Source organism: Lutjanus erythropterus, chromosome 21, assembly GCF_056507025.1.
Source record: "Lutjanus erythropterus isolate fLutEry1 chromosome 21, fLutEry1.hap2, whole genome shotgun sequence".
Classification (NCBI taxonomy): domain Eukaryota; kingdom Metazoa; phylum Chordata; class Actinopteri; order Lutjaniformes; family Lutjanidae; genus Lutjanus; species Lutjanus erythropterus.
Window position 1 is genome coordinate 31,473,700 of NC_139337.1, and position 14,663 is coordinate 31,488,362.

The following is a 14,663-nucleotide window of genomic DNA, read 5'->3' on the forward strand; positions in this document are numbered from 1 at the left end:
TCAACAATCTGTACACTGAGCCATTTGTTCACAAGCTTCTCTGAAGTGCATGTTTTTAGTGTTTTAGAGGCATTACTTCCTCAAAGATCATACAACATAGATGATGTCAGGCTTTAGTGTACTTCTGCACGTATCTCCCACAGGCTTCAGGAGAAGAGGCACCAAACAGAGCAGAGTGAGCAGCACAATGATGTAAAGACGCTTCCTGCTTTTTTAGTTTCCTTGAACAGAACCGGGAAAGTCTGGTTTCCTTTCAACAATCTATCAGATGGTGTGTCTGTCAGGTTGTTGTGGAGTTTTTTCTGCCCTCTAGTGGCCACAGACCACTAAATACAACTTTAATTATTGTATCAACACTAATTACCAGTGTGGTCTCTGCTCCTACTGAATGAATTTCAACAAACATTTCTCACCTCTGAAAACATCAAACTCCTCTGCAGTGCAGCGGCTGCCTTTTCTTTTTGTTTGCAGAACTTTATTGGCATTTTTACAAATGGGGCAATTACCTACATGCCCTGGGCCCTGAGCTGTTTTTATTGGAGCGCTCGCCGTGTATGGCACAGGAGTGAGGAGGGCCGGGGGGAGAAAGAGGGGGAGGCGAAGAGGACGAGAGGAAAGAAGGCAGAAAAGGAAAAGAGAGATAAATGGGGGAGAGTTTTAATTTGGCGGGGTTCTGCCGAGCTGCATGTGGGGACTGAATCTGAGCAGAGATTTGCTGCCGTGGTAACGGGGCAAAAACCAAGACGGAGGGGTGGGGGGGTACAGAAGCATGGAAATATAAGAGAGGAGTGAGGAGAGGGTGAAGAGGAGGAAAAGAGAGAGGGGAGTCACTCCAGTGTGAGAGGAGGGACGCTGGAGGAGCCGCCTCTGTTCTCCCTGAAGACACACACACAACACACAAACACACACACACACACACACACACACACACACACACACACACACACACACACACAGTCGGTAGGAGAGGAAAGAGAAAGGAAAACGCCAGGGGTGCAGCAGACTGGAGGGAGCAGAAGGAGGAATGGGGCTGAACTAACAAGCCTGAGCGCGACACACACTCTCTCTCACACACACACACTTCACACACACACACACACACACACACACACACACACACACACACGCTCAGAGAGCCAGGCAGTGTGGAGCGTCAGACAGAAGCAGACCGGGGCAGCAGCAGCAGCGGCAGCAGTGTGAGGGGAAACCAGAGACGCCCGAACACCAGCCGTCCGCAGGAGCCGCCGCGGCTGCCTGACAGTCCAGATTCGGGGTTTAGAGGACAGTTGGAGTGTCTCCTGGTGGAAAAGTCTCCCACTTTGTCTCCCAGAGCATCTTTATGGACCGAGACCTGCTTCTCCAGCTCCTGTCAGTGTCACAGATTGTGTCATTTTGTTTCCCGGTTGGATCAAAAACTCCAGACTTATTATTTATTTCTCACAACGGGACAAGTTTGAGGAACATCTTTTCAAGATAAATCCCTGGTTTGTGTGCAAATTGTTGGATTACAATCAATTTCATCTGTTTTTACACAATGAAGGAAGAGAAATTTAATAACCTGGACAAACTGCCAACAATCCTGTGAATGAATGTTGGAACAGTTTATTTCAGGAGCTGTTGGAGAGTTCAGTCCTGTTTTGGAGTTTACAAATCATCACCTCAAGGAAAAGGAAGTAGTTATCAAGGAACAAGGAAGTACAGGCAGTAGGATTTTGGAGCAAAGTTGAGTCGTCTGTTCTTTGTAGACAACCTGCTGAACAATCTTCTGAAGTATCTCAGTAACATTTGTAGAGTTAATTCTGCCAAATGAGTTTGCAGATGATATCTGTTTTAAGATTTAAGTAAATTTTAGAGAGTTAAATGCTATTTCTAATTTTTGAGACAAGTTTAGTAATCTGGACTTTGCAGACAAACTACCAACAACCCTCTGAATCATTCTGGGAACAGTGGATGAGTCTGAGGCCGAACAAGTTTGCAGACGATCTCTGTTAATTTAAGTCAGTTGAGGCGACCAGAGGACCCACAAACTGGAAAGGACGTTTAGTAATTTTGATTTTGCAGACCAACAGTCCTATTTTCTTTTCTATTCTGTTTCAGGAGCTGGAGTAAAGTTAAAGATTTAATTCTGTTTTCTGAGATTTTGATCAGCACTTTAAAAGCAAACCAGACCCACAAGAAGCAGGATTACATCCGGACATTGTCAGACCCTGCCAAGAAGCCTTTGAAATATTTCAGCAGTATTGTTTGAATTTTAACAGTTTTAATTCAGATTCTGCTCTTAATGATTCTTGATTCTGATTCTTTGAGAATCTTCCTGTGTTCCTCACAGCAGAGTTGTGGGAAACACCAACTATCACAGATAAATGTTAGCAGAAACAGCTAAGCTAACATTAGCCAGACTGGTTTCTTGAATATCTGATATATTTTTTTATATTTACTGTAATGATAGAATAGCATCCCTTCCTTATAAAGTGTTTTGTGGCATTTGCTAAATTGAGGTGATTTTTTTTTACAAGACATAAAATCTGAGCAATTCACCTGCTGGTCAAAGAACCTGGCAGCAGCTGGAAATAAATGCATGAGAGGACAGGAAGACCTGCATGTGTACAGGTTCAGAGAGACAGTCAGGTCGATATGCAGGAGGTGTCTGCAGAACACGGCTTAATTTGAAACCTGCGTGACTAAAATTTGCGAAGGGATCGAAATGAAAATATTTTAATGATCGATTCTTCTTTGCAATCTGTTCTTGAAGCTCAGCCGTGGGTTGTGGAGCTCCAGATCATCACGTTAAAGTCAGCAGGTTATCTGGAGTTATCTGGACTTAATCGATGACCTGGACACCTGCAGACTCTTCTTCAATTTATTTCAAGAGTCGTTGGAGAGTTTGATCCTGGTTCTGAAGTGGTTTTCAAGGGAAATATGACAATTAAACACTGTACAAGCAGCAGGACTACAAACACTTTGATTTATTCTGGACAAAGAAGGAAAGTTAAGTCGTCTGTTCGTACAGTCTTAGACTTAAAAGTCTGAATTAACCCTAATTTTGATCCCTTCAGAGGTCAACCAGGTGACTAAAGTATCCACAAGCAGTTCATGGACTTCAACAGACCAGCTGGTGACTGGATTATACAGCGTCCTCTGCTCTGTGAGAACAGCAGTTTAATCCTTTGGATTTTGATCTCTCCATCATCTTTCTCCTGTCTGCTGAATCATCTTCTGAGACTGTGAGGCGTTAACTGAAACTGTTAGAGTCCTGCGTTTCCCAGCAGCTTCGACTCAAACAGCAGCTGCTGCTGTGACTGAAGGATTTCAACCGTCTGCTGTAAATTTGCAAGAAAATAAAAGGTGACACTGAAGAGTTGATTGCAGGATTTGGCTCCTGGTGAGTTCTCTGGCTTCAGGAGCCTCTTAATGGGCTCCAACGGTGAGTGAAGCAAACTGCCCGCTGGTCTCCTCAGTAGGAGCAGATCTTGAGGGTTATTTGGGGGTTTGGCACCTGTTGCATCCGAGACCGCAGCTACTGTTTGATCCTGCTGATATTCTGCAGGAGGAGAGTTGATAATCATGTGCAGTTGAAGCTAAATTTAGACTTTTGCTCCTTTTTGCTTTTCCTCTGCCACAGGGAGCTGAAGGAAAGTACCTAACAGCTGATGCACACTGATTTTAAGAGATTATTTTAATTGTTAAAATTCTGAGTTAAGTTTTGAAGTTCTGATCACCACTTTAAAGGTATAATCTGCATTTTTTTTCTAAAAAAAAAAAGACAATATATAAACTCATATTATATTATCATCACTGATGACCCACTGGAAGTGTGTTGTGGCGTCTGTATCTCTGCCTGGGTTTTCTTATTTTTTTCTTGTTGTTTTTGCTGCTTGGGACGTTTCACCGACCTAAAACATTCATGTTTTTAATTCTGCAGACTCTACCTTTAAAGTAAACCATACAACTGAGCGTAACACTTCATTTTTTGTGTATAAGACTGACGTGACATGACATGACATGACATGGACATAACGGAAGCCTTCAAAAACTCTATTGAATTTTCAAAATGTGGACAAAAGAATATTTGTGAATGTTTATGACTGAAGCAAATGCATGTGTCTTTTTCTTTAAATACGACATTTCATCAACAATTTATTGGTTTACAGACTTGATGTCACGTAACACACAAAGACTATATATCTGCAGGTAAATGATAATCCTGTGTCAGTGTTGTAAGGCAGTGGTGTTTGTAAGAGCCAGGAGTGTTTAACCGAGCTGTCGCAGATCTGCCAGAAAGTCAGGTGATGTGCAAAGAGAGACTATGTCTGTGTACACAGCAGGTGGTGGTGAATGAGCAGGTCAAACAAAGATCTTTGTCAAGAAGAACAGACTTTAAGTTCTGTGTGGAACAAAAGGCGTTCTGTTTTTTCTTAGTTGACTCATTATTTTATAAAGTGTAAACTGTAGCAGAACAGCTGAACAGACCCGTTCATTTTAAAGAAAAATGACTGGAAAATGTGAACAGATGATATTTTCTCTTTAAATAAGGAGGAGATTAATGTGTCTGAAGTCTCAAAAATGTTGATCCTGAACATTTCAGTAAAATGTTCACTGACAACATATTTCATTTGTTTTCGGCTTAAATAATAATTTTAGAGACTCCTGATTTATGAAACGTTTTTATATTTATGTTTTTGCACTCACAGCTCTCAGTTGAATCTGGGTTTAATACAGAAAAAACATCTATATTCCTCATTATCATTTAACCAAAACCTCAATCACTTTTCACTTTTAACCTCAGACTCTGTGAAAAAAAAGGTGCTCACTAGAACCATAAAGGGTGCTTCGGCTTTTTGGTTCCTGTTAGAACCTTTCTTAATGGAACCCTTAGTTTTACAAAGAACCCTTGACAAAAGGTTTCTTCAGCACAGGGTTCTTGAGAGGCAAATGGTTCTGGTAGAACCTCAGTCCTTCAGGAAGAACCCTTTTGGAACCCTTATTTAAGATTAATCTTAGATTATCTTTTTAAAGTTTGAAGTTGATAAAGTCTTCATGGTCAATCGATGATCAAACTCTGATCAATAATCAGTAAAACAGTTTAGTGAGTTTAAAGTTTAAACCTGAGAGAACGTATAAATAGCAGATAATATGTGGTTTTATCTCGAGGGAACAGTCAGAGAACAGCTGCAGCAGCTGTCATGTCTCCACCACCCACGTTCACATCAACGAGAAACAAACGCTGATATTTTAAGAAGCAGCCGATGACCATCCTGGTTTTCTTTCCTTCAGGATTTCATGTGTCAGATTTCATCCTCTGGATCTCTGAGGAGGCGTGTGTGTGTGTGTGTGTGTGTGTGTGTGTGTGTGTGTGTGTGTGACAGCAGGGAGATCTGCTGACTTCTGGCGAGTTTCTGTGTGTTTTCCACTGTGGTAGATTATTTTATTTCCTCCGTTCATGGTTTGGATGCTTCAGTGAGAGGAGCCACAACCGCATCAGGAAATTGTAATAATGACTAAATAATATGTCATTATGGCTGCAGCATGATAGAAAACAGACCGAAAGACACCAGATGACTGGAACGTCCCTCTACAGGCCTGATAGTGACTTCGAGCGAGGATGCAGATCTCAGTAGAACTCAGGGACAGGAAGTGATGTTCACAAATTCAGCCCTGGACTGGAGGCTGATGCTACTGAATACTTACCGCTGTCTTTATGTCTATATGTTTGTGCTTATTATGTAGCTTTTTTTCTGAGGCAGTAGAGGTCAAACAGGCTGGTTTTAACTTCACCTTCTATGTTACTTATTTTAAACCAAATTCCAGCCTAAAAGCTGAAAACTGCGAAGTGCGATGCAGCACTTGTTTCGTCAATTTGGTGCTGAAACTTTGACAGTACAGGTTTGTCTGGGCTGCATTCAACACTGACAAAAACATAGCAAAATGTATTTAATGAAAATGGTGAGGCATTGAACACCCCGTTGTGTATGCGAGCGCACTGCTTTTAATACAGCTGTGTTAATGCACGCTGCTGCTGATTGGGTAAAGGCCTTTTCACACCACTGCACAGCAACTCAGTGTCCCCCAGTCGTTTCAATGAGGGGAGGGCAGCGGTTCAATCACAGTGGTGGGGGGTAAGAAGTGGTTCCCACCCACGTGAACATGCATAGATTTTGTGAGTTCATAATGGTGAACTTATGGCAGTCTGGTGATGGTCAATAAAATAGGAGGGGGCTGGAGGAGTTCATGATGCAGAGCTATATGACACAGTGGAGGCACATCCAAGGAAAACCATATTTATGCAACAAATGATTATTAATGGGGAATTATTTCCACGATGGATCCTGGAGTTTTGGTTGGATTGTACCAACACTATGATGTTTGCTGAAGCACCGTCCTGTCATTGCAACCTACGCTTTGCTTTTCAGGGGAACGCCCCTGCAGATAGGTGGTGTGAAAGCTCCATAACAACCGTACATAAATATGTAGACACAGCATTGAACATTTTGGCCCGTCAACGTTGCTGCCATACTGGACAAGGCAAGACTGGCACCACATGTTGTGCTTAACAGGAGAACCCAGAAGCAGAACAGAGACTCAGTGTTTGGATGATCAATGCAGGACTTTATAACAAAATGTTGATGAATGAAAGTTGACTGGCAGGCAGGAGAGGCTGGAGCTCCAGGCGCCTCTGAGTGCAGAGAGACGGGCAGGCTGACTGGTTGGCTGACGGTGATCCTGAGGCACAGGGAAACAAATGTTAGTTTTCAGTGGCCGAGAGGCTCTGACACTGAACTGGCAAAAGCAACAATCGGGCAGAGAGTGGATGAAAGACCAGGGCTGAAGTACTGCTGGGCTGATGAGTTGGCAGCTGAGCTGCTAATCAGACTGGAGTCATGGCACTAACCATAACAGCACAAATATTAAGTTTATTTCTCTATGAATCACGTTATATACGAGGCTTTATGGCCTATGTGGAGTAAGAAAAAAAGTTTTGTTTTCTCCTTGAATATATAAATGACTCATTAAAATTGGTTGAGAAATAAATGTTATAGTTATTTTAATCCAGGAAAACTGCAGCTCCTGTGTTTACATGTGTTTGCTTACAGGCCAGTCTTGCCAGAGGGGTTTTCCACCGACGTGGATAAAGGAAAATCCTGGCTTATTTTGATAACTCTGCTTAATTTAATTGAGAGATCCATTTCAATACTGTGGCTTATAGCAATCCCTGCTCAGTAACCATGGTAACTGATACCACTTGGAATCAAACCCATGTTCCTGCTGAGGCCTGAGTACATGTTGGCGGATGCTCTACCATGTGAACTATTAGGACAGGGCAACATGCACTGGGATCACATTATCTTGGCTTTTACTTTGTGGGTTTTTTGTGACATCTTATCCTCTTTTCGACAATCAGCTGTGCTCCGTGCACGTTCACAGTGGAGCTTGTTGTAGCCTGGCTTGAGTTACCGTTGACTACACCAGGCCAAACTGTAATTCAAGCCAGACTTTTTCACTTAAGCACCAACTTATTTATCAGCTTTGATGGAACACTCCTCTGGTCCAATATGGTGGCAATGTTGACATATGATCCAAAACACAGCGCAGCCTCTACACATCTTAACCAACGGATGCACACTGCTTTGAGGAAACATACAAAACACTAAAAAGAGTTTTTCATAAGTAACAGATGAAACCAGATGAATGACTGACAAGCTTTCTTTTAAAGTATAGAGGGTTAAATCCCACTTTGAGAAACCCTCGTCTGACCCTGCTAATAGAAAACATAATTAGCTTTTTCAACAAGAACATCAGAGGGGAAATCAGACAGCTCTCTGAGCCGCTCTCCTCTCCTGAACCCTTTATGAACTTTGGGGAAAAGAGAAGTTTTATTAGTTTGGTCGACTTCAACACTCAACAAAACTAAAGCCTTTGTGCAGACGAGCTGTCCGACAGAGAGATCAGGTATCACAGTTTCCCACAGTCACTTATGAAAGGGGAGGAATTTCCAAATTTTGAAGCTTTAATTGACATTAAAAATTTGAAAAGTTCATGACAAGAAAAGTTTGATCACCAAAGTGTCTCTGAATGTTAATTCATAAATTGTTCTTCTTTGGGGTAACATCACTGATTGATTAGAAGGTTTGGGTTGTTTTAGAACTGAAAAGTCCATCTGAGTAAAGATCTGAAGAACTGACATCAGTTTTTCTCTTTTTTTCTTTTGTCACAGGTCTCTCTGTCAAACATCAGGGGCCCCTTTTTCCTCCACTGTTCAGGACTTTTTCCTCCAGAGATCAGAGCAGTAAGAAACTCTTCGTCTGACACCAACAAAGTTCTTTATTCTAACATCAAGGAAACTTTTCTGCTTCTGCTTTTCTTGTTAGGCGCTCATTAAGGACCTCTTCTCCCATATCAAGGACATTTTCCAGCACTGCAGAGCTCCATCTCAGAAGGGTATTTTCATTTTTGGATATATCCAACCCTCTTTTTCCAATACGAAGACTTCTTTTCATCTGAGGTCGATGGCGTGACGACCACAGAAGCTGTAGTCGCCAGGAGGTGACATGAGGACAGTACCAACAAGACTCTGCTGCGAGTGTGTCTGCATGCTGGAGAGAGTGTGTGCGACTTGTTGAGAAAAAAAGTGTGTGGTTGTGTGTGAAGTTGCATGCATGCCCATGTATCTGTGCATGTGTATGTGCAGCTGGTTGTGTATTTGAGTGCCCAGATACCACACGGCTCTGCAGACGGGCCCAGATGCCCACATCACACAGTGCGACGGCAACCCGGCTGCTTCTGAGTTATTTCCTGTTGCTCAACATTTGTTGACTCGTTGTGAGTGAAATAGATCAACCAGTCAGACACGAAAAGACAGAAATTCAACATGAACAAACAAAATTTCAAAACATTTCTTGTGGAGACGCTGCAGAGCCAAGCTGGAAGTCGGACCAGTCAACTTGGTCTGGAACGTGTTGCTCTGATTGGATAATTACAGGCTGCTCTCTTCTTCTGCTGACTATTAGGGCTTTTCTCAGCAGGCATCCAGTCCTTTCCATCCAAAAATTTGAGATTCAGATAAAATAAGTTGAGAAGAAACACAGGAACAGGCCTTGATGGTTTGGATATTTTTCTTGACTGGACACAAAGTCTTGAATCTTGGATAACAGCAAGGATTCTTCATGGGAGGAAATGTGGCTCCTAACTGCTGTTGCACAATATGCTGACGATATAATTCTTTATTTTTAACACAAATTTACTTCCTCAAACATGAGACCTGAAGTCTGCAGCTTCTGTCTTTAGTTGAACCATTTTTTGGCAGACTTTCCAGAAGACCTCGGACAGTTTTTGGCAGCGACCACCACCACCACCATGCTCCCTGGAGGACTGGTGTCAGGGGGAGGGGGTCGTGGTGGTGGCAGGCTGTGCCTGCTCAGGTGGCTGGGCCTCAGGCTGTGGTCTCGCCGGGGGACCCTGGTGTTCGCCCTGCTCTGGTTCGGTTCCTGGTTGTTCCTGAACGGCCTGGTTCTGGTCCACAGGAGCATCCTGTCTGACTACTGCACCGACGACAAGAGCAAGAGGATCCTGCAGAGACTGGTGAGTCAGAGAATCAGTGATCCATTATTACACACACTTCAGTTACAGCATTATTCTTGTTTTTGATCCACGAGGCAGTGAACAGTGCAACTGAAAATACCTGAGGTGTGTGTATGTGTGTGTGTGTGTGTGTGTGTGTGTGTGTGTGTGTGTGTACATGTGTTCAGAATGCTATAAGTTTGAATTTACTTTCATCCCAGTTCTTCTACCATCATCTTGTTGGTGGATTACTGAGTTGCTGGATTGTTGCTGATTGAAAACAGATTATTGGAGAAACGTTTCTCTGATGCTTTTTTCATTCTCACATTGAAAGAATTTCTGCTTGAAATCTTTCTGCACACCTGTTTTGATTCTGATCTGATTGTACATGATACACGTACATGTATTGTATGTATGTATAATTTTCGTACATGTTGGTGAAACTTATTGGCAGGGCTACTTTGTTGAAATTTTGCAGGGGGTGTTATTGAGTCATTTTGCCAAACCCATGCATGAGTTTCATGCATCGTTGAGCATGTTGAGCCCCACAAAAATGTGATTAATTTGGGCCAAGAAGGAAGAAATTTAACATTTCCCCCAGTGTGGGATCAATAAAGCTTATCTTATCTTATAACATACATTTAAAGATAATTCACATCATGCAGTAGATAGTATGAAAAACTCTACTTGTTGATGCATTTAGGGACTTTAGATTTGATTTTCCAACATCAAAGCTTGTCAATACATTTTTTTCAGAAGATATCTGTCAGTTTTCTGACATCAAAGTGTCCTTGAATGCCTCATCAACTAAAGTTAGTCTGCAGTCAGTTTCAAGTCTCTGCAAGCTGATTTCTTAGACATGAAACAACACCAGTGGCTGCCTGCAGGGAAGGAAGGAAATCAATCTAAAAACTAATGATGGTTTGGAAAATTGTCTGCAGGAATGTGAAATAATTGCAGTTTCCCGTCAGCCTCACCACTGTCCTGCAGCGACACTCATCTATGTTTTCTTCTGCTCGGCTGTCGCGTCTTCTGCTTTAAAGACTTTCTTCAGAATATTTATTGTCTGGAGGACAAATGGCGGCTCTCTTCGGATCTGCCGCCGCTCATCAGTCTGATGTTTACAGTAAACAGGCAGGCGGGTGGAGAAAAATGGCCAGAGGTCAATAGCTCTTAATGGCCTGTCTTATCCACTGCAGCATCTACTGGTGCACTGTGGGTAAACACTGATAACAAGATGCCCTTTTCTTCTTTCTTCTTGATGCTCATAGTCTCGGCTCAGCCGCTTTCTGCTCTTTAAAAATTGATTGATTCCTATTAGAGCTGCTCAGTGGTATATGAAGATGATTTTCATGCCAGATCCTCTGCATTGTATGGCCAAAAGAACAAGTGCTGATGATGATGATTTATTTGTGCAGCTCTTGTAGACTCTCCAAATATTATTGGACTGAATGGGATTGTGACACACCAAAAAAATGTATCGACCATTTTACGGTTGACTCTCACACAATGTGAGTCCACAATGCCACAGAGCATCACATGACGTTTTCATTACACAGTTTGGCTACTATGCCAAACTGGCGTCAAAGCGGATTGAGTCAGACCAGAAGTCAGACACAGGAATGACATTTTGCAATATGACTTTTTAATCAAAAAGGTGCAGACTTACTGAGCTCCACTTGGAAAAAATTACACCAAAGATATTGTTGTTAGAGACGTAACAACGTCCAACTTTGTACAACATCTGAAGTTGCACAAAAACAGTAGGTCAAGGCTCTTTTGTTAAAATGGCATGAAGTTGGAAAAGAACTCATTGTGACTTGTGCAGGACTCCAAACTCACTTAGTTTAAGACTTGGGACTTGAGTGCAAAGACTTGAGACTCACTCGTAACTTACAAAACAAGGACTTGACCCCATCTCTGGTGTAATCGGTGGTTTCCCTTTAAGTCTGGAACTTGTGTGTTTTCACCCTGTGAACAAACAACACTGCAGGCAGAATTCAGTGTCGTGATGAAGTATGGCGACATGCAAACACTGTTATTGTTGTTTGAGTGACCGTTTAATCAAACTCTCACAAAGACTGAGACAGAAATCCATTTTCCATAACACAGGCTGTGATGTCAGCCTCCCTCCTGGTATTAAACTTCTTAGAGATCCAAAGTGGAAACTGATGAAATCTCAAATAAACACTGAGATCCAAAGTCAACAAATCGTGTATGTTTGCTGAACTAACGCTCCACTTCAGCTTCATCCATCACAGTGTTTGAAAGCTTCTCGTCTCTTCAGCTCTTGGAGGTTCAGAGAACGTCTCCGGTAACATGTTGACTCAGATCAACAAGTGGTTTTGTGTTTCCAGAAGCTAATTTGGCTCTTCAGACAGCGGTAATGTAGGACAGATGCAGTCTTGCTGCAGGACGGACTTCCACCAGATTTTCAGATTTTCTGTAAATCTTTTTTTTTTTTTTTTTTTATGTTGAGCCTCAGAAACAAAAGCTCACATTGTGTTCATTGACTGACAGGTAATCCTGCCGAGAGTTACTGGATTACTGCACTGATCGTGGTTCAGGCTTGTCTTAACTGCTTCAGGTGTTGCAGTAACCTGAAGAAAAGTCGGTCAATCCTCTTCTCCCTTTCTCTTCCTTCCTGTGGGCTCATCCCTCCATTCACAAACCTTTCAACTCGCCTTTGAAGCAGCGGATTAAACAGCGAGTGTTGAAACTCTGTTTCAGTCGAGTACTTGAGTCTGTTTGGTCCATAAATGCTGACAGGTTGAGTGAAAGGTTTAGTTTGTGTTTGCATTCACACAAGTAATAAATCATGTGGACAGGAGACAAGAGAGACATTTGAGGTGAGACAAAGACACATTTCTTCATGAATGAAACACTAAATATCAAAAGGAAATGATGCACTCTTAGAAATAAAGGTTCTCCCTGGAGGACAGGGGTTCCATTAAGAACCCTTTTCATCCACAGAACACAAAGAATTATTCAAGGTTTGTTGAGATTCTTGAAGAACTCTATTGCCAAGGGTTCTTTGTACCATGATACAAAAGGGTTCTGTGTCAGTTCTAGATAAAACCCTTGGAATATAGAAGGGCTCTTGGTAGAACCTCTTCTATGGGTTCTAGAAGAAACCTTTGCCATATAAAAAGGCTCTTGGTAGAACTCCTGATTGGTTTCTTGTTAGCACCCAACAAGGTGGAGCCATTACACCACAGACGGAACTCTGTGGAACCTTTCATGGGGGGTTCTAGATGGAACCTTTCACAGATTGTTCTAGGTATAACCCTTTATGTTGAGTTCTAAGTAGAACTCTTTGAAACGATTCCAAGTGGAACCATTTTAAAAGGTTCTAACAGGCATCAAAAAGTGTTCTCTGGTGAGACAAGCCAAAGAACCCTTTACGGTTATAATTAGAACTTTTATTTCTAAGAATACAGTCGAGTGAATCAGAGAAAGAGCCGGTTTTGAAGCAGCAGCATGACATCAATGAGAAGGTTAACGTTCTAGTAGCGGGCCAGCTTCATCTCAGGTTTTACGAGAACTCGTTAAGGATAATTTGTTTCTTTTGGACTCTGGTTCTGTTTGCATATCGTTGACCAATATCTCTGATTGGAACAACATGTTAAATCTGATCTGAGCTAAAAGTAACTGAGTCTCTTTGGTTCTGTATTGGATCTCTGTGGATGCTGCTTCCTACAGTTCAGGACAACATTTCCTGACTCCTCACAAGATTTTTTCAGTACAAACCTGAAGTTTTAATGTCAAAACTCACCTTCAGTCACACAAACTCTGTATGAGTCTAATAACATATTCAGTGTGATGAAGACTCGGTCTAGTCTGCTATTTACCTGGTTTCAGACCAGAGGGCCAAAGTTTGGTCTCAACAGAGCCCCCCTAACCGGGGTTGTTCTGATACCAACATCAGTATCAGAAAATGCCTCCAATATGGCCTAAAATGCTGGATCAGGATCAGAGTACCAATCCAATGCCATGAAATCTATGAGCCCTGAAACAAGGTCCCACTAGATCCTGTACGGCAAATTTTATGGTTAGTGGAACAGAGAAACACCAGTTTTACCTCGTTGCCAAGTCCACGTTATTGTAGCAGGTCATGGTCAGCAGAAGGTCCTTGGAGTCTGTCAGGAGGACTGATCCGCTGGATCATCGATTGTTTTAACGTATCTTAAGGCCAACGCTGCAAACCTGACAAAGTTAATGACTGACCAGTCAATGGTACTTTGCATATCAGGTCGTCCTCACCAGTAAAATAAACGGGCGTCTTAGTCCCAAGTGCAAGCAGCTTATTCCCACTGATAGGTCCACTTATTGTCAGGTGGTGCCCCCTTGTGGACATAGTAAGACAGGAGGAGTATAAGGAGGAGGTGGGGTGGATGGACATTCACCCAGGAGGACCGGGATTAATTTCCTGTGTAGAACAAAAGCTTTGAGTAATGTGAAATTTTGTTATGGACGTGATTTCTGTCGCATCTCATGTGTTCATCACACAAGTGACGTCACGCCACAATCTTTTCCTAAACCTGAGCAAGAAGCTTTTGTGCCTGAACCTAAACAAACTGTGACCGCTCTACAACGTGAATCGTAGATTCATAACACGTAGATGAAGAACGCAGATGATAAGACGACTGTGATTGCTGCGATTCTCTATAACCAATCAGTGACCTGCACTCCACCTGCTGATGGACTGAATATGAAGTGATGATTTTAATATGGCAGAGGAAGATTATTATGCTGTGCAGTAACGTATGTCTGGTCTGTGGTTGGTGCAGGTTGAACTGTGTTTTGGGAATGTTTTCTTTCTTATTAATCCAATGGAAAGTTGTCAAAAAGCTGTCCAGAAAATGATGAGTGTTTGAAAGCTATGCTGGAGTAAGTTGTAAGTAAATGATTGTTTATTATAACTGGGGTCTTACAGCAGTCAGGTCAGATCTCAGAGACTTTTATACGTCCGCTGCGTGCAGGACTGTGATGTCGTGGGACAAAGATAAAAATACACTCTTGGGAAACTGGTTGGTGCTCATTCATTTACTCTGAAAGCTGCTCCACATGAGATTACAGTATGAAAACAAACCATCTTTTTTTGGGCT

General features: G+C 42.2%; 1 protein-coding gene across 5 annotated transcripts in view; it reads left to right on the top strand.

Annotated features, from left to right (window-relative positions):
- Positions 1–1,004: 1,004 nt before the first annotated feature.
- Positions 1,005–14,663, top strand: part of dipk1c (divergent protein kinase domain 1C) — a 51,908-nt gene continuing 38,249 nt past the window's right edge. For 3 of the 5 annotated variants that reach the window (XR_014772712.1, XR_014772715.1, XM_084747356.1), the window contains exons 1-2: positions 3,105–3,424; positions 8,213–9,576. Coding sequence is in view for 1 of the 5 variants with exons in the window: in XM_084747356.1 (XP_084603482.1) it covers positions 9,352–9,576 (225 nt within the window). In the remaining 4 variants the exon portion in view is untranslated. Of the gene's footprint in view, positions 1,485–3,104; positions 3,425–8,212; positions 9,577–14,663 lie in introns of those variants that run through there. The other 2 variants (XR_014772714.1, XR_014772713.1) reach the window with 2 other exon arrangements.